The sequence below is a fragment of the Amblyraja radiata genome, chromosome 22 (assembly GCF_010909765.2).
Source record: "Amblyraja radiata isolate CabotCenter1 chromosome 22, sAmbRad1.1.pri, whole genome shotgun sequence".
NCBI lineage: Eukaryota > Metazoa > Chordata > Chondrichthyes > Rajiformes > Rajidae > Amblyraja > Amblyraja radiata.
The window spans coordinates 17781972-17801856 of record NC_045977.1 but is presented as its reverse complement, the minus strand read 5'-3'; the positions used below and the strand labels follow the sequence as shown (position 1 = coordinate 17801856).

The following is a 19885-nucleotide window of genomic DNA, read 5'->3' as shown; positions in this document are numbered from 1 at the left end:
CATGGAAACAGGATCTTCGGCACACCATGTTCCCGCCAACCTGCGATCACCCCTTACACTAGTACTATCCTACACACCAGGAACAATTTACAAATTTTTTTTTTACAGAAGCCAATTTACCTACAAAAGCCAAAGTCTTTGGAGTGTGGGAGGGAACCAGAGCACTCGGATAAATCCCACATGGTCACAGCGAGAACGTACAAACTCCATACAGACAAGTCTCTGGCGCTGTAAGGCAACAACTCTTCCGCTGCGCCACTGTGTGTGAATACAGTTTCCCTTCCTGTTCCTATTATATGGTGAATGTATTTCATGGTAGAGAATGGGAAAGTGTAAAGAAAGGGGATTCAATTGGCTTGATTAGAAGGATAAACCAGACAATAGAATACTGCCAGCTTCAGACTTTACTCTAGACTTTAAACCTTATTTATACAGCGTGAAAACAGGCCCTTCGGCCCATGAATTGCACCGACCAGCATTCATCCCATACACCAGTACTATCCTACGCACTCGGGACAATTTCTAATTTCCAGAAACCAATGAACCTACAAATCTGTACTTCTTTGGAATGCGGGAGAAAACGCACACGGTAATAGGAAGAACGTACAAACTCCTTACAGACAACATCCGTAGTTGGATCAAAACCTGGATCTCTGGTGCTGTAAGGCAGCAAATCTACTGCTGCACCACCGTGCCACCCTAGCTTATTATACATTCATGCGATTTCCCTTCCTGGTGGGAACGGTTTGGTTTGCAAAGTAGGGATTTCTATTTAATATGCAAGAGGGATTTTGGCGGCATTGCAGTCATTTATCGACATGTTGTTTTCTCAAACTGTTGCTGATGGAGCAATCTCCAGCAGGAGAAATGAAATGGCTGGGTTCAATCGGAATGCATTAAATTGCAGTTGCTTCACACTCTAAACTAACCCAAACCACAATCCCACCCAGATTTGATTCAACTGCTAAACCTGGAATAAAGTTACGCAATTTGTAGTTTCATCTTGCACTTGGAAAATAACAAATACATTTGATTTAACAATTCAGCTTCAACCAAACCAACAAAACAATGGGACTCCTCCCTTGCAGCAGACCTGTTCCAATGACTCATCTCCACAGTGTGAAATGCAAACTTTCTTCTATTTTTCTATTTTTAAATTGTAAAATAAATCAGATAATATTTAATGAGAATAAATAATCAGAAATAATAAGAAAACCTGGAAAATGCTATAAATCTGAAATAAAAGATGGAAAGAATAGCCATAGATAGGGTAGAGGGCCAGAACCTTTTTTCCCAGGGTGGAAATGTACAAGGGTGAGAGGATATAAAGTAGCTTTAAGGTGAGAGGAACAATGTCTAAAGGAGATGAGCAGGGCAAGTTTTTTAACACAAAAGGTGGTTGGTGGCTGGAACACGCTGGTGGTGGAGGCAGATGTGATAGTGGCGTTTAAGAAGGGTTTAGATAGGCACACGGATATGCAGGGAATGGAGAGATTTGGATCATGTACAGGCAGATGAGATTAGTTTATCTTGGTATCGTGTTCAGCACAGACATTGTGGGCCGAAGGGCTTGTTCCTTTGCTGTACTTTTTCTATGTTCTACGTTCTAAAATGCTGGAAATGCTCAGCAGATCAGGCAGCATCCGTGCAAGGTGAAACACGGTCGACCAAAGAAGTGTGTAGGAAGCAACTGCAGATGCTAGTTTACGTGGAAGACAGACACAAAATGCTGGTCTAACTCAGCGGGCAGCATCTCTGGAGACCAGGCAGCATCTCTGGAGAAAAGGAATAGGTGATGTTTCGGGTCGAGACCCTTCTTCAGACCGTCAGAAGAAGCGTTCTGAACCACAACATCATCTATTCCCTTTCTCCAGAGATGCTACCTCTCACGCTGAGTTAGACCAGCATTTTGTTTCTATCTTAAGCTGAAAAATAGTCTTCAATTCGAACTAGACTCATAGTCATATGCACATAAACAGGCCCATTTAGCCCAACTTGGCCCTGCTGACCAAGATGCCCCAAATCAGCTGGTCCTGCATTTTAACTCTTTTTCGTTTTTCCATGAAGGCTGTCTGGCCCACATTTTATTTTGTGTTAAGGAATGCAGACTGGTCTAACCCAATAGTTTCTGAAACTTGAAAGAGTCATGTTGAAGTAAGTGTCATGAAGCTTGTGCAGTCAATGCAGTTTGAGTTGAACTTGCTTATGGAAATGATCACAATACCATGTATTTATGAAACTAAAACCATCAAGGCAGCACAGCTCCATACTGAACTGGTGTGTTAACCCGGGTTACGTTCTCCAGGTAATGTAAGACATCAAGAAAGTTTCTAACTTGCAAAGGATGGGGAGGAGAGGCAGGAACAAAGGGCATATCCATGATACATTGGAGATTAGAAAAATGGAAAGGCAGCAAAAATGTGGCAGTAATTGCCGAGAGGAAGATTTGTTAGTCACAGTTGGGCTGTCTGGAAGAGGTGTGGACACAAGAATAATGAGGACAGAAGGAAAGAGAGGAAAAAATGCTGGAGTCGGCTAAAATATTGCAGTTGCACAAAAGCTGTAATAAACGACAATGCTGGAAGTACTGGGAAGTTTAGCATAATTTAGAGATACAGCATGGAAACAAGCCCTTCGGCCCATCGCCTTCACGATGACCATCGATCACCCGTTCACACTAGTTCTATGTTATCCCACAATATGTTATTCACACAAAGGGTGGTGGGTGCATGCACTGAGCTGTCGGAGGAGGTAATTGAGGCAGGTACTATTGCAACGTTTAAGAAACATTTAGACAGGTACATGGATATAACAGGTTTAGAGGGATATGGGCCAAACACAGGCAGGTGGGACTAGTGCAGACAGGACATGCTGGCCGGTGTGGGGGAATTTGGGCCAATGGGCCTCTTTCAGGGTATAAGACTCTACGACTCCATGATACTTTTGCATCCACTCTCTACACACTCAGGGCAATTTACAGAGGGGCAATTAACCTACAAACCAGCACGTATTTTGGATGTGGGCGGATATTATCGGAGCACCCAGAGGAAACCCAGTGAGAACGTACAAACTCCACACAGACAGCAGCGGAGGTTAGTATTGAACCCGGGTCTCTGGCCCTGTGAGGCAGCAGCTCTACCAGCAAGGCTGTTAAAGGTTACAGGGAGAAGTCAGGAGAATGGGGTTGAGAGGGAAAAATTGATCAGCCATAATTGAATGGTGGAGCAGACTCGATGGGCTGAATGGCCTAATTCTGCTCCTAAGTAGCACACATTTCTACTGTGCTCCAAATTCAGCTGAACCTTATTTGAACTACTATTTATTGAAAGTAACAGCATTGTAGAAATAGTTGAATCAGCTTTTCTGTTGTGTGCTTCAATGTTTGTGCAATGAGCAGGATATTTTCCGGGGTGGTTTGGAACTCTGTACAATGAAACGCCCAGTTCTTCAGACTATTGACACAGTTCTGAGCAGGTGGGATCTCAAGTTACCCAATTAACTCAGGTGACACTTGACACCTTCTGTGAAGCCTCTTCACGCTGCAAAAGGAACATTAAAATGAGATCGAAGGTACACAAAAAAGCTGGAGAAACTCAGCGGGCGCAGCAGCATCTGTGGAGCGAAGAAAATAGGCAACGTTTCGGGCCGAAACGTTGCCTATTTCCTTCGCTCCACAGATGCTGCTGCACCCGCTGAGTTTCTCCAGCTTTGTTGTGCACCTTCGATTTTCCAGCATCTGCAGTTCCTTCTTAAACATTAAAATGTGATCCATTTGAGGATGGAGGGTTGACTGTGGTGTGACTGTTGGAGCACACCCTTCTCTGGCAGAAGATTTTCGCTTATAGATTCCTTCTGTGGCTGAACACAAAAGGTTAACCTGATATTTCAGTGAACCCGGTTCTGTGGCTCTGTGAGGCAGCGACTCTACAAACTGGGTCACTGTGCTGCCTCTGTACTGTGTGCTGCTTATCATTGTTTCCCACAAGCTTATAATTCAACCACACACACTCTCTTGGAGATGGGATTCCTAACGTGAGTGCAAGGTCTCGATCGAGTGGGTGTGGAGAGGATGTTTCCACTCGGTTAGGACCGGAGGCCATAGGTTCAGAATAAAAGGATGTACCTTTAGAAAGAAGATGAGGAGGAATTTGTTTAATCAGAGGGTGGTGAATCTGTGGAATTCATTGCCACACGGCTGTGGAGGCCACGTGAATGTATATTTTTAAGGCGGAGATTGACAGATTCTTGATTAGTGTCAGGAGTTGTGGGGTGAAGGCAGGAGAATAGGGTTGAGAGGGAAAGATAAATCTGCCATGATTAAATGGCGGAGTGGACTTGATGGGCCGAATGGCCTAATTCTGCTCCTAGAACTTATGAACATAAGAAAGTACTACGTACATGCAAGTTCCTTTATTCTTCCTGGTAGGTAATGGGTCTGTTCACACCTAGGGTGATGATAGCTAACAGGTTAAAGTACTGATTTAACATGAGCTCACGCTACATTAACGCAACTGGTCTATTAAAATTCAAGTAATTGAATCGGTCTCAAATTTAATTTTTGCAGTCTCATCTAAAGATCGAATACCATGAAACTATTAATTAGTAGGATGAAAATGTCAAAGACCAGAGGGCATAGCTTAGAAATGTGAGGGACAAAGTTTAAAGGAGATGCATGCATCAAATTTTTACACAATGTGGTGGGTGCCTGGAACGCGATGCCAGGGGTCGTGGTGGAGGCAGATACGACAGTGGTGTTTTTAAGAAGCTTTGAGATAAGCACATGGATATGCAGGGAATGTAGCGATATGGGTCACATACAGATAGAGGAGATTAATTTATCTTGGCATCATGTTTGCCACTGATGTTGTGGACTAAAGGGCCTGTTCCTGTGCTGTGCTGTTCTCTGCCAGGACCACTAGCATAGTTGGCCTTTAATTGTCTCTTCAATTCTGGGTTAATTAGGCTGGACAGATAAAATGCCAGCATTCCCATGGTGTCTACATCATGTGAATGAGTATGTGTTTAAAAATGCAGACCACCAATTAAATAAAATGTTTTTGGGATTGGAATTGATTAATAAAGGTTTTGTGTAGCAATATACAACAAAGATGGGGCAGCACAGTGGCGCAGCATAGAGTTGCTGCCTTACAGCGCCAGAGACCCAGGTTCGATCCTGACTATGGTACTGTCTGTACGGAGTTTGTACATTCTCCATGTGACCACTTGGGTTTTCTCCGGGTGCTCCGGTTTCCTCCCACACTCAAAGACGTGCAGATTTGTAGGTTAATTGGCTTTGGCAAAATTGTAAATTGACCCTAGTGTGTTGGATAGCCCTAGTACACGGGGTGATTGCTGGTCAGTGTGGACTCGGTGGCCCGTGGGGCCTGTTTCCGTGCTGTATCTCTAAAGTACAAAGTCTAAAAAGCTTTATTTTGTGTGTTAGTCAGGCAAATAATACCAAACATGAGTATCATGTTTCGCACAAGATTGCAGTTCAATAATACATGTTTTATTGGGTTATTTAATCTCAGTTTAAAGATACAACATGGAAATAGGCACTACAGCCCACCGATTCCATGCCAATCATTGACTCACATGAGTTTTGTGTTATCCCACTTTCTCATCTACTCCCTGCACACTAGGAACTATTTACAGAGACCGATGAACCTACAAAAACCAGCACATCTTTTGGATGGGGGAGGAGATCAGAGCACCTGGAGGAAACCACCCACATGATCAAAGCGAGAACGTGCAAACTCCACACAGACAGTACCCGAGGTCAGGATTGAGCACCGGTCTCTGGTACTGTGAGCCAGCAGCTCTACCCGCTGCGCCACTGTGCCGCCCCTTTGGATTCCTGAGATGAGAAAAAGCACAAGAAACCGCAAAGATTGGAATCCTGCGCAAATCACAAAATGCTGGAGGAACTCAGCGGGTCAGGCAGCATCTGGGAGAGAAATGGACAGGCGACGTTTCAGGTCGGTACCCTTACATCATCTGTTCATTCCCTTCCCAGTTGTTGCCTGACCTGCTGGGTTCCTCCACCACTGTGTTTAGCTGTGTATAATATCAGGTTAAGTACAAAAGAGAAAATAAATAGAACTTTGCCAAAACCTCACACCCACAACGCCAACAGCACCTGCCCGAGACAACTTCTAACTAGTATGGGTGTAACTTTGCTCAAAGTATCAACAGATCTCAGGAGACGTACTGCAAAACATTTGTAGTCAGCCAAAACTGTTTGAAGATTCAGCAACCTGTGAATTGTCAAGCTGATGCGATCAGATGATAACCGATATTTAAACGACTTCCTTTACGACTTGCAACAAAGATAACATAACATAAGAACTCAATAGCACCCCTGTGTGGCTAAAGTAACATTCATAAACACCAAGCCTGCAGCGCTGCCTGAATACTGGAAAGTAGCAGGGAAACAGTAAATCATTTTAAAATCAATTGCTGCTTTACGATTTTAATTGGATGTGTGAAGAAACCGGAGCATTCACAGACAACACATGCGGTCACAAGGACGGCACAGTGGCGCAACGGTAGAGTTGCTGCCTTACAGCGGCAGGGACCCACGTTTGATCCTGAAGTATGGGTGCTGTCTGTACAGAGTTTGTACGTTCTCCCCGTGACTGTGTGGGTTTTCTCTGGGTGCTCCAGCATTGGCTTCGGTAAAAAATTGTCTCTAGTGTGTAGGATAGTGCTAGTGTACGGGGCGATCGTTGGCCGGCACAGACTCGGTGGGCCGATGGGTCTGTTTTTGTGCTGTATCTCTAAACTAAACAAAGGAGAATGTACAAACTCCCTACAGAGAGCACCCATAGTCAGGATGGAAACCGGGCCTCTGACGCTGGAAGGCAGCAACTCTACCCCTGTGCCAGTGTGCACCCCCGCCTGCTCACATTGTTGAGCAAATCTTTCAAATGGGACGATTCAGGGAGATGTCAGATGGACTGAGACTGGGGGTTATGATCTAAAAACCCATTTGAAGGTCAGATCATTTCTGATAGTCCAAAGCAGTCCTGATAGTTCAAGGCGGCACAGTGAATCAGCAGTAGAGCTGCAGCCTCATAGCGCCAGAGAACCAGGTCCAAACCTGACATCAAGTCTACACAGAGTTTTCACGTTCTCCCTGTGACCATGTGGGTTTTCTCTGGGTGCTCCGGTTTCCTCCCGCATTCCCAAAACGTGTGGGTTTGTCGGTTAATTGGCTTCTGTAGATTGTCCCTGGATAGAACTAGCATAGGGATGGTTGTTGGTCGGCACAGATCTGGTGGGCCGAAGAGCCTGTTTCCACGCTGTATCTCTAAAACTAAGCAGTATTGAAGGGAACCAGGGGGTGACATGCTTTAGAAAAACATCAATTGCAGGCTGCTGTATGAAGGAACGGCAGATGCTGGTTTAAACCGAAAATAGACACAAAATGCTGGAGGAACTCAGCGGGACAGGCAGCATCCCGGAAGAGAAAGAATGGGTGATGTTTCAGGTCAAGGAAGAGTCTGAAGAAGGGTCTCGACCCGAAATGTCACCCATTCCTTCTCTCCAGATATGCTGCCTGTCCCGCTGAGTTACTCCAGCTTTTTGTGTTTAATCACAAACTCCTTGGTGTCTAGGAGTCCTGGAGCATTATCCGCCCTATTCAAATATTTCTCTCACATTCAACCTCCTTAAAAAGATTATGTTGTTAAACCTGACGAATGCCTGCAAATTTGCTGCCATGTTTACAACTGTACCATAGTGACTAGGCATCGGAAATAATTAAATGGCTGGAAAATGCCCAGACCCCAGTGCCTTGGGGTGTCCTGATGTTTATAACAAAATGGCAAAATGTAGGTAATTTCTAAATTGTGTGGAATGAGAGACATTAGCACGAAGGCCCTGTGAGTCCCCACTGTATCTCTAAACTAAATGAATACCATAGTCTAGATTTGATTATGAACCTTCAACACTAAATCAAGGGTATTTCAGGATATAACTTGTAGAATTATAAATGACTAAGTCAAGGTCAGAGCAAAATAGGGCATCACAGAGTGGCACAGTGGCGCAGCTGCTAGAGCTGCTGCCTCACAGTGCCAGTGACCCGGGTTCAATCCTGACCTTGGATTCTGTCTGTACGGAGTTTGTACATTCTCCTTGTGTGGGTTTTCTCCTGGTGTTCCGGTTTCCTCCCACATCCTAGACTTGCAGGTTTGTGGTTAAATGGCCTCTGTAAATGGACCTAATGTGTAGTGAGCTGATGCGAAAGTGGGATAACATAGAACTAGTGTGAACGGGTGATCGATGGCTAACATGGACTCGGTGGGTCGAAGGCCCTGTGAGTCCCCACTGTATCTCTAAACTAAATGAAACTGAACCAAACAGAATTCTCAAGCTAAGGTACACAAAATTGCTGGGGAAACTCAGCGAGTGCAGCAGCATCTATGGAGCGAAGGAAATAGGCGACGTTTCGGGCCGAAACCCTTCTTCAGACTCAATAGGCGACGTTTCGGGCCGAAACCCTTCTTCAGACTCATAGGCGACGTTTCGGGCCGAAACCCTTCTTCAGATCAACGTTTCGATATTCCAGCATCTGCAGTTCCCTTTTGAACAGAATTCTCAAGCTAGTTGTCTACAGACCCCAGCCTGTGAATCATATTTCTAGGCTGGTGTTATGAGCTTTTGTGTCCAACAATCTCTATAATACCGACAGCACAAATTAAAATCTTTTGAACAGCTCATCCACCTATTGCTTGGGGCCATAGGAGAGGCAAACCTGTTGGTTTACAATCTTTCTTGACTCGGGGAAGTCTTTGTGTGGCAAACTGGTGCATTACTTACTTGACAGATATGGAGAAATCACCAGGTGAGCTCTCACTTTCTCGTAATAGAAACGCCCCGATATATCCTTGTTTCAGGAGTGCTTCTTCCGCTGATGTTCTGGAGATTCTGCCTACATACCAGCTGTTGAGTAAAACAATTGCGTTAAAATCAGTATAGGAAGGTAGTTATTTAGGTTTAGTTTTAGATTCATTATCGCCATGTTAATGGTGCAGCGGTAGAGCTGCTGCCTTTCAGCGCCAGAGACCCGGGTTCGATACTGACTACGGGTGCTGTCTGTACGCAGTTTGTAGGTTCTCCCTTGATCGCGTGGGTTTTCCCCAGTTGCTCTGGTTTCCTCCCACACTCCAATGATGTACAGGTTTGTTGGTTAATTGGTAAAATTGGTAAAATTGTCCACAGTGTGTAGGTTAGAGTACAGGGCTGGTTGGTGCGGATTGGATGGGCCGAAGGGCCTGTTTTCACACTCTATCTTTAAAGTCTCAAGTAAAGTGTAAAGTAAAGGGACAGTGAAAAGCTTTGTCTTGTATGCTATCCCAACAGATCAGATATACCATACATGTAACTGTTTAAATGCAGTTATGGATCCAGAACTGTGAATAGTATATAGTTTACAGTACTAATGTAGTGGAGTAAAGTTGATGTAGGTCATCTTTAGACTCTCCCCATTTGGATAATTTTTGACTTTGTAGAGTGTGAAACAGTTAACGTTTCAAGTTAGAAACATAAGAGACGACAGATGTCGTAATCTGGAGCAAAAAGCAAAACGTTGGGAGGAACTCAATGCATTTGGGTCAGGCAGCGTTTGTGCAAGGCAAAGGCATGATGCTGGGTCTCGACCCGAAACGTGGACTAATCAGACTACCCATGTTCTCCAGAGATGTTGCCTGACCCACTGAGTTACTCCAGCACTGTCATATTTTGTAAACCAGCATCTGCAGTTCCTTGTTTCTGCATTCTCCCAGTAAATACTTACTCATGCGGCATCAATTTAATGTAATTCTTGGGAATAAAGCCTTCTATGCCGTATAATTCAGCTTTATACCAATTTGGGTCATCCTCCATGTTCAGCACCTGAAGAAAAGAAAAGAAAAGAAAAAATTATTGCACAAAGCCTTTGTTTCACTAAAGTGCAAGTATTATAAATCTGCAGACAATTTCAATTGCTTCTTATATTCAGCCCAGTTTGCAAAGGTGAAGGACTTGGGGGAAAAAAACAGCTAACATTGTAGAGAGTTGGTTAAGGGGCTGTCCCACTTGGGCGACCTAATCCGCGAGTTCTGGTGAGTTTGCCCTCGACTCATACTCGCAGCATGGTCGACACAAGGTTGTAGGAGGTCTTTGTAACTCTCCTTCACGCTCGAGAGTAGTCCCCGTGTACTCAAGGCCTCAGCTAGGTCGCGGTGTATTTTGCAACATGCCCGTGAGTGAAAAAAGGTCGCCACGGATACTTTTTTTACTCTTAGGTTTAGTCGTAGTAGGTTGTAGTAGGCCGGCATGTTAGTCGTACGTAATCGAGGGTAGTCGAAGGCAGTCGAAGGTAGTCGTAGATAGTCTTCATCATAGTCGAAGGGAGGTCGAAGGAGATCGAAGGAGGTCGTCTTCACTCTCCACAATCGGTGTCCAATTTTCCCGAAGTTAGTCGTAGCTAGTCGAAGCTAGTCTTCAACATAGTCGAAGGAGGTCGAATGAGGTCTCCTACACAGTCGAAGGAGGTCTTCAACATGACACTTTTTCAAACTCTCCTAAACGCTTCTAAACTCGCCAATTAGGTCACCCAAGTGGGACAGCCCCTTTAAGTATCTGAAATGAAGGAATTTGCTATATAACCTACAGCCACAGATTTGAGGGTCCAGATAACCATCTCTGTGCTGCACCTATTCTATAATCTTGTGCAGAAATGTTACAACTTCAGATGCTAAATTTAGTTCTAGTTTTTAGAGGTTTAGAGATACAGTGTGGAAACAGGCGCTACGAGTCCACACTGACCAGCGATCACAATTCACTAGTTCGATCCTACATACAAGGAACAATTTACAGAAGCCAATTATAACTCCAAACCTGCACATCTTTGGAGTGTGGGAGGAAACATTAACATTAGCAAATTTGCAGATGACACAAAGCTGGGTGGCAGTGTGAACTGTGAGGAGGATGCTATGAGAATGCAGGGTGACTTGGACAGGTTGGGTGAGTGGGCAGATGCATGGCAGATGCAGTTTAATGTGGATAAATGTGAGGTTATCCACTTTGGTAGCAAAAACAGGAAGGCAGATTACTATCTAAATGGTGTCAAGTTGGGAAAAAGGGAAGTTCAATGGGATCTGGGGGTCCTTGTTCATCGGTCAATGAAAGTAAGCATGCAGGTACAGCAGGCAGTGAAGAAAGCGAATGACATGTTGGCCTTTATAACAAGAGAAGTTGAATATATGAGCAAAGATGTCCTTCTGCAGCTGTATAGGGCCCTAGTGAGACCACACCTGGAGAGTTGTGTGCAATTTTGGTCCCTTAATTTGAGGAAGGACATTCTTGGTATTGAGGGAGTGCAGCGTAGGTTTACCAGGTTAATTCCCGGGATGGCGGGACCATCATATGCTGAGAGAATGCTGCGGCTAGGCTTGTATACTCTGGAGTTTAGAAGGATGAGAGGGGATCTTATTGAAACATATGATTATTAAGGGTTTGGACATATTAGAGGCAGAAAACATGTTCCCGATGTTGGGAGAGTCCAGAACCAGGGGTCACAGTTTAAGAATAAGGGGTAAGCCATTTAGAACGAAGACGAGGAAACACTTTTTCTCACAGAGAGTGGTGAGTCTGTGGAATTCTCTGCCTCAGAGGGCGGTGGAGGCAGATTCTCTGGATACTTTCAAGAGAGAGCAAGATAGGGCTCTTAAAGAAAGTGGAGTCAGGGGATATGGGGAGAAGGCAGGTACAGGGTACTGATTGTGGATGATCAGTCATGATCACATTGAATGGCAGTGCTGGCTCAAAGAGCCGAATGGCCTACTCCTGCACCTATTGTCTATTGTCTATTGTCTTCAACCTATCCGTTGAATTACTCTCGCACTTTCGATATCTTTTTTTTGTAAACCAACATCTGCAGTTCCTTGTTTCTACAGAAATGCTAAATGGTAGTTTTCTGGTTACTTGCTAGATTGTAACCTTTAGACCAAAACTCTGAACAAAATTGGTTCAAGAATTACACATGGAAAGCACAATGCATATTAATATCAGCTAATAAACTGGAGACAAATGAAAATACCAGATTACACAAAGCAATGCAAGTGTGTCAAGAATCATAGAAGATAGAAAAGTACAGCATATGAACAAGCCTTTTGGCCCATAATATCTGTACTGAACATGATGCCAAGCTAAACTGATCCCATCTGCCTGCACATGGGATCCATACCCCTCCATTTCTTGCACATCTATGTGCCCATCTAAAAGTATCTTAAATCCCCCTGTCGTATATCTGCCCCCACCCCACCACGGCAGTGCGTTCCAGACACCCACCACACTTTTGTAAAAAAACCTGCCCCGCACATATTTAAACTTTGCCCCTTTCTCCAAAGACTTGCCATCTAACCAGCCATTTCCAGCTGAGAAAAGCTTTCTAAATGCCTACCCTATCTACGCCTCCCATAATTTTGGACACTTCTATCAGGTCTCCCCTCAGCCTCCAACGCTTCAGAACAAACAATCCACATTTGTCCAACCTCTCCTATAGATTATACCCTCTAATCCAGGTAGCAATGTGGTAAACTTCATCTACACACTTTCCTAGGCCTCCACATCCTTCCAGTAATGGGGCGACCAAAACTGTACGCAATCCTCCAATGCAGCCTAACCAAAGTCCTATAAACACGCATCATGGCTTCCTGACTTTTATACTCAATGCCCTGACATGTATGCCTTTTTTACTACTCTATCTACTGTGTTGCCACTTTAAGGGAGCAATGGACTTGGACCACAAGATTCCTATGTACATTAATACTTTTCAGCGTGTTTCCATTAACTGTATACTTTCCCCTAACAACCATCACCCACAGTATCTAGCTGGTCCCCTCAAACCTAAGGTCTCCACTCATCCCAGTTCTGCAATACTTCCACACCTTTGCTGCCATTCCAGGCTGACACTCCTTTCATGATATCCCACTTTCGCATCAATTCCCTACGCACTAGAGGCATTTTACAGAGGCCAAATAACCCACAAACTCGCACATCTTTGGGATGTGGGAGGAAACCAGAGCATCCGAGGTCACAGGGAGAATGTACAACTCCACACAGACAGCATCTGAGTTCAGGATTGAACCTGGGTCTTTGGTGCTGTGAGACTGTGCCACCCAAAGAAACTTCTTTATCCAGATGGTGGTGAACTTTGGAATGTATGTCTTCCAGGAGGTTTGTGGAGGTGTAGTGTTGTTGATGGTCATTTGGATATTAAAGGAATCAAGGAATATGGGGTTACTGTGGGAAAGTGGCAGGAAGGTATATTAAAATAGCCATCACCTTATTGAATATTAAACCAGACAAGAAGGACTAGGTGGCCTGATCCTACGCCCTACATTTGTAAGCTCCTGGGTACAGGTCCACTGATTTTCCAGCAACCTTGGTTCCATAGCCTTTTGGATTATCTGTTTTGCCAGACCAACAGAGGTCACCGCCACCGAGGAGTCCAACGGTGCTGGAACAGTCCGCAAAGGCCACCGGAAGGCCGAGATACCGGCTCGTAATGTTGGCCGCGGAAGTCAACTTTGGAAACAGATCTGCCGGCTCCAGCCGCAGGGGGCAAATTCGACCCATCGATCAGTTGCAGAAGTCCCGATGAGGTCAAGATCGGCCGCCTCACCCAGCATAGGCGCCACATTATCAGGTTGAGATTTCAAGAGCGCTCTCGTAATTTTGCCCGGATTAAAGAAGGGTGCCGGACCACCGGTTGCGGGAAAATCGGTGGTGGACCTGTATTGTAAGTTCATTCAGCTCCATCTGGGAATCTAAACCTTGAATGAGTGCTTCCTGGTTGGTGACTGCTGGTTGTCATCTCTTGCCTAACTACAACATCACGTCTCGAATCTCCCAGTGGAAGAAGCAAGTCTGGCCGTTGGTTTCCCGGTATTGACGTACAGTTCTCGAGATTCCCACTGTCCTTGACAATGCCTGGCACTTTCTGGAGCTACACATGGAAAATGGTGGCTCACTAGGGAATTAACAACCAGAGGACATCAGTTCAAGGTGAGGAGGGAAAGATTTAATAGGAACCCGAGGGTTAACCTTGCCACACAAAGGGTGGTGGGTATATTAAATTCTAATTAATTTAATGGAAATGTCGGAGATTTATCTAATCTCATCCCATCTGCCTGTACATGTTCCAGGCTCTTACAAGTCTGTGTGTAAAATAATTACCACATAAAGCTCCTTCTGTAAATAATTACCACATAAACTTCTGTAAATTGCCCCCAGTGTGCAGGATGTAAAATTAGGATAACATAGAACTAGTGATTGATGGTCGGCGTGGGCTCGGTGTGCCGAAGGGCATGTTCCCACGCTGTATTTGCATTTTCAACTATTTCCATGCTAATTTAAACTTTTTCGAGTACCTTATGTGTTGTGACTGTTGACAGACCGATTTCCCTCCGGGGATGAATTAAGTTTTATTGTATCGTATCGTATCTCAAAACTAAACTATACTAAGACTCACCTATCCGCGTCCTCCAGAGATGCTGCCTGACTCACTGAGTTACTCCAGTACCTTGTATCTCCAGATTATTTTTCGTCATTTAATGCATTGCAGTTTATTGAATGCAAATTGACTGCCACATTTACTTCTTTATAAATGACTGCACTCCATAAATAGTTTTCTGTGAGAACCATGGCAAATATATAAATGAATGAAAAATTTATTTTCTGCTGGGGTGTAAAGATGGATCTCCAATTCTTGGGTATGTCGGGGTCATCCTGTGTAAGTTGCTACGTACAGTTATTGCCGATTGAATGAGAAAGACCATTTTGGATGAGATAGGGGAATGAAAGAGTGCCTAGAAAACTGTCCCCAAGAAATTGCTTGATTTCTTTTACTTTTCTTATGGTAGAATTTGACTGGGAGGCATGGTGGTGTAGCGTTGGAGCTACTGCCTTACAGCGGCGGAGACCCGGGTTCGATCCTGACAATGGATGCTTGTCTGTACGGAGTTTGTACATTCTCCCCATAACCTGCATGGGTTTTCTCCGAGATCTTCGCTTTCCTCCCACACTCCAAAGACGAAAAGGTTTGTTGGTTAATTGGCTTGGTATAAGTGTAAAAACATTGTTCCTAGTGTGTGTATGGTAATGTTAATGTGCGGGGATCGCTGGTCGGCGTGGACTGTTTCCGAAGGGCCTGTTTCCGTGCTATATCCCTAAACTAAACTAAACTCGGCTGTGTGTATTTTCACTATCTGAAATGTAATTGCCATTTGAATGTAAAATACCTTGCGGCAGCACAGTGGTGCAGCTGGTAGAGCTGTTTCCTCACAGCACCAGAGACTTAAAACTTTAGACTTTCAACTTTAGAGATACAGCGTGGCCTACGCCGACCAGCAATCACGCACGTACACCCCTACATCCCAGGGACAATTTACAATTTTTTTTACCAAAGCCAATTTAACTACAATCCTGTTCGTCTTTGGAGTGTGGGAGGAAACCAGAGCACACAGAGAAAGCCCACGCAGCCACAGGGAGAACATACAAACTCCGTACAAACAGCACCCATATTCAAAATCAAACCCGGGTCTCTGGCGCTGTCAGGCAGCAACTCTACCGCTGTGCCACTGTTCCCCCCTCGGGTGCTGTGTGTGTGGAGTTTGCACATTCGCCCTGTGACTGCACAGGTTCCTCCAGGTGTTCCGTTTTCCTACCACGTCTCAAAGAATGTGTGGGTTTTAGATTAATTGGCCTCTACTGTGTAGGGAATGGATGAGAAAGTGGGATAACACAGAACTAGTGTGAACGGGTGATCGATAGTCAGAATGCATTCGGTAGGCCGAAAGGCCTGCTTCCATGTGCGTTTATAAACTCTCTAAACTCTCCTTGGCTATGATTATCCTGACTGTGGATGTTATCTGAAGGGAGTTTGAAAGTTATCTCTGTGATTGCCCACCTCTTTCCCACTTCCTAAAGATATTAAAGTGGGATAACATAGAACTACTGTGAACTGGTGATCGATGGTTGGCATGGACTCAGTGGACCGAAGGGCCTGTTTGCATGCTAAACCCAAGTGACTAAACTAAACCTATGCGCAAACAACTTTGGCACCTGCCAAAGCCTCTTGCAGTTAATATAGTGAAAGAAAAGACTCCAACTCACATCTCCTTCTCAGATACAATGTGTAGGAAGGAACTGTAGATGCTGGTTTACACCAAAGATAGACACAAAATGCTGGAGTATCTCAGCGGGTCTGGCAGCATCTCTGGAGAAAAGGAATAGGTGATATTTCGGTTTGAGACCCTTCTTTGGACTGAGACTCTCTCAGTCTGAAGAAGCATTTTGACCCAAAACGTCACCTATTCCTTTTCTCCAGAGTTGCTGCCTGACCTGCTGAGTTACTCCAGCATTTTGTGTCTTTCTCATTCTCAGATACCACAGCCTTGCTTGGCACACGGAAGGGTAATATGGAAACTGTGTATAATTGGATCACAGAGGTTGAGTTTTGAGGCTTGGACTTTTTTTAGGATTAAAAAAATGTTTTTTAAAATAACGCTTTGGTGTGAGTGCAATGGGGAGCGGTGGCAGACTGATTTTAAGTGAGCGGGCAGAAGGAAAAGTTACCTTCAAAACCATCTTGGTGAGGCGCTGCCATCTATCATCAAGGATGCCCACCATCTGGGCCATGCTCTCTTTTCGCTGCTACCGTTGGGCAGGAGGTACAGAAGCCTGAAGTCTCACACCAACAGGGAACAGGGAACAGGGACTTTCCTCCAACCATCTGGTTCTTAAACTGACCTGCACAACCCTAATCCCACCTCAGCAACGGAACACTACGAACCACCTCTTTCAATGCCAGTGACATTTTCCATTGTATCTTTGCACTAATTTCTTCTTTTTGCAGTTTTTTTTCTTTTCACTGCCTTGTATAATTTAGTTGTAATTATGTTCTATGTGTTGGCTGACTCCACATGTCTATATTGCAATTTTCTTTGCATCTGTATATCACCATACTCTGCATTTGACAGTAAATTCGACTTGACTTGTAATTAAATATATTACAAATTTTCCCCATTAAATATTTTCATGAGATTACCAATTAGTTGAATATTTCATGTAATTTTTATTTTGTACATTTTAGTACAACCCACCAGTTGATTTTGTGATTGATTATTTAATTAGATTACATGCGCTTTCTCATTTAGTTTAATCTCATTTAAAGAAGTATTAATCTCAGAATTTATAGCAATGATAAATTTAAATCTCCTCCCAAACAATGAACTATTTTATTTTTGCAGGTTAATTTTTCACTTGCTAAATCTACTATGTGTGCCAATTTAACCAAAATCAAATTAAAAGCTTTTAATTAATATGTACAAGATCATGAGAGGAATAGATAGGGTAAAAGCCTTTTACCCAGAATAGGGGAATCAAGAACCAGAGGACATAGGTTTAAGGTAAGGTGAGGAATTTAATAGGAATCTGAAGGGCAACCTTTTCACACCAAGGATGGTAGGTGTATGGAACGAGCTGCCGGAGGAGGTAGTTGAGGCAGGTACTATGGCAATGTTTAAGAAACATTTAGACAAGTACATGGATAGGACAGGTTTAGAGGGATATGGGCCAAACATAGGCAGGTGGGATGAGATGGGGCATGCTGGTTGGTGTGGGCAAGTTGGCCTGAAGGGCCTGTTTCCATGCTGTATGACTCCATGTTTATGAATGGCATTTATTATAACACACAGTTTTGATATTCCTTTCTACAGTCAAATCTCTAGAAGTAAAGTTGCTATAAATGTGAAACTCGAGATGGGATATAGGCCACACAATTCTTGCAATAGCAGACCTATTAAACACTCAATAGGTTTAAATAGTTTGTATCTGTAATGTGTTGGAAACAAGGAACTGTAGATGCTGGTGTACAAAAAAATGACACAAAGTGCTGGAGTAACTCAGCGGGTCAAGCAGCATCCCTGGAGAACCAAAGATAGGTGACGTTTGGGTCGAGATCCTTCTTCAGACCGCATGGATTAGATGGGTTTATACAATGCAGCACTTTCTCACTGAAGACCATTCTAAACCTTTGTGCTAGAATCTAACTTAGGCCCATGAAACCACTGCGTGCATTTTCAGTTTGAAGAAGGGTCCTGACCTGAAACGTCATCTATCCATGTTCTCCAGAGATGCTGCCTGACCCGCTGAGTTTAGCTTAGTTTAGAGATAGAGCGTGTAAATAGGCCTATTGGCCCTCCGAGTCCACGCCGACCAACGATCACCCGTACACCAGCTCTAGCCTACACACTGGGGACAATCTACATAGGCTAATTAACCTACAAACCCGCACATCTGTGGAATGTGGGAGGAATCCGGAGCACCCAGAGAAAACCCATGTGGCCACAGGGAGAACGTGCAAACTCAGTACAGACAGCCCCCTTTGTCAGGATCGAACCAGGGTCTCCGACGCTGTAAGGCAGCAACTCTACCGCTGCACCACTTTGCCCAGTTACTCCAGCACTTTGTGTCTTTTTTTTTAAAATCAGTAAGTACCTTTTTCATTTAAAACCCCCAGGAAGCCTTCAGTGCAGTTGTGGCATTGAATCTGATAAATGTGAATGGTAATTCACGAATCCCACAGAACAACATGCGATAGGCAAAACAATTAACCTGGAGTTTTCAACAAGATGCAGCTTTGAAATGTACAGAGGTGGGTGGTGTTGAAGCAATTGAGAAGAAGATGGTGCAGTTTTGAAATTGGAGCTAGGTTTTGTTTGGTGTAGGGTGCTTGGAATAAATTATTTGCATAAAGTGAAGATCTATACTCCTTAGGTGAGGTCTGCTGCATAATTTTACTGAGTTGCTTGCAAAACACAACGAATTTCACTGTACATGTGCCAATAAATTATCATTAAATCATTCATTGAAATGTCTTAGAGAGGGAGGTGGGGAAGGATCAATTGATAGTTTTAAAACCGAGATCTATTTGTGGGATGGACAAGGGACTTACTGATATGGAACAAGCGAAGTGAATGGACAGGCCAACCATGCTTTTGTTAAATGGCGCTTGAAGGCTTGAAGGTTTCAATCTGTTACTTAAGAATGCACCTCGGTTCAAACCAGCATCTGCCGTTCCTTCCTACACTTAATAAAGCACGTCGTGCTAAAGATGAACCGGAGAGTGAATGGGAGAATGCAGTGCTGATTGAAACAGTGCTTGAGATGGATGCTGTGTTTGTACTTACCTTCAGGGTATCTGCCTTGTTGAAGCTCAGCTCGTCTGTGGCCGACGCCACAAAATTGTACAAGGCGACAGCTTCCATGGTAGCGGCTGACGGGAAGATCACCTCTGTCTCCCCTTTGCCCTGCTGTTCCAGACCAGGGAGAAGAAGCTGCTACTCCAGGTAACGGTGACAAACTGCAGGTCTCCTTGCCACTAATCTCCGTCCTTCGCTTCTGCCTGCCTTCCGAGGCAGAGCCTTTTAAGTTTCAATGAGGCTGTGTTCCTGTACGAAGGAGGACGAGCTGTAACTACACACAGTGTCTGAACATCACTCGAGTGTGAAAAGCATTTCCGTCAGCTGCATCTGAAAAGGGGATTTCTCTCTCTCTCTCTCTCTCTCTCCCTCAATCTTTTCTGCATTCAAATGCAGCATCTTTGACAGGAAGCTTCAGACTCATTATCGTGCAAGCATTCATCAGGGGGCTTCTGATTTTATGATTCCCCTCTCATTAGAAGCTGCCCTGGTGTGTTGTTCTTTATCAGTCGTTAGAATTTGATTAGCTTGTGCATTGACAAATTCTACCGCACCTCCCTGAGGTGAGAGTATTTGTATTCAACCTGCCTGCAATCTAAGACCTATCAGGACACCATCCTTCCTGTGTGAAC

The 19885-nt window shown here is 44.2% G+C and overlaps 1 protein-coding gene across 2 annotated transcripts in view; it reads right to left on the bottom strand.

Annotated features, from left to right (window-relative positions):
* LOC116985644 (GRB2 related adaptor protein) overlaps positions 1-19606 on the bottom strand; it is a 33274-nt gene extending 13668 nt beyond the window's left edge. Inside the window, exons 1-3 of one of the 2 annotated variants that reach the window (XM_033040503.1) lie at positions 19242-19606; positions 9800-9897; positions 8824-8946 (exon numbers count right to left, since the gene is read on the bottom strand). In XM_033040503.1, coding sequence (XP_032896394.1) covers positions 8824-8946; positions 9800-9897; positions 19242-19319 — 299 coding nt within the window. In that variant the 5' untranslated portion in view covers positions 19320-19606. Of the gene's footprint in view, positions 1-8823; positions 8947-9799; positions 9898-16626; positions 16699-19241 lie in introns of those variants that run through there. The other variant, XM_033040504.1, reaches the window with a different exon arrangement.
* Positions 19607-19885: the final 279 nt, after the last annotated feature.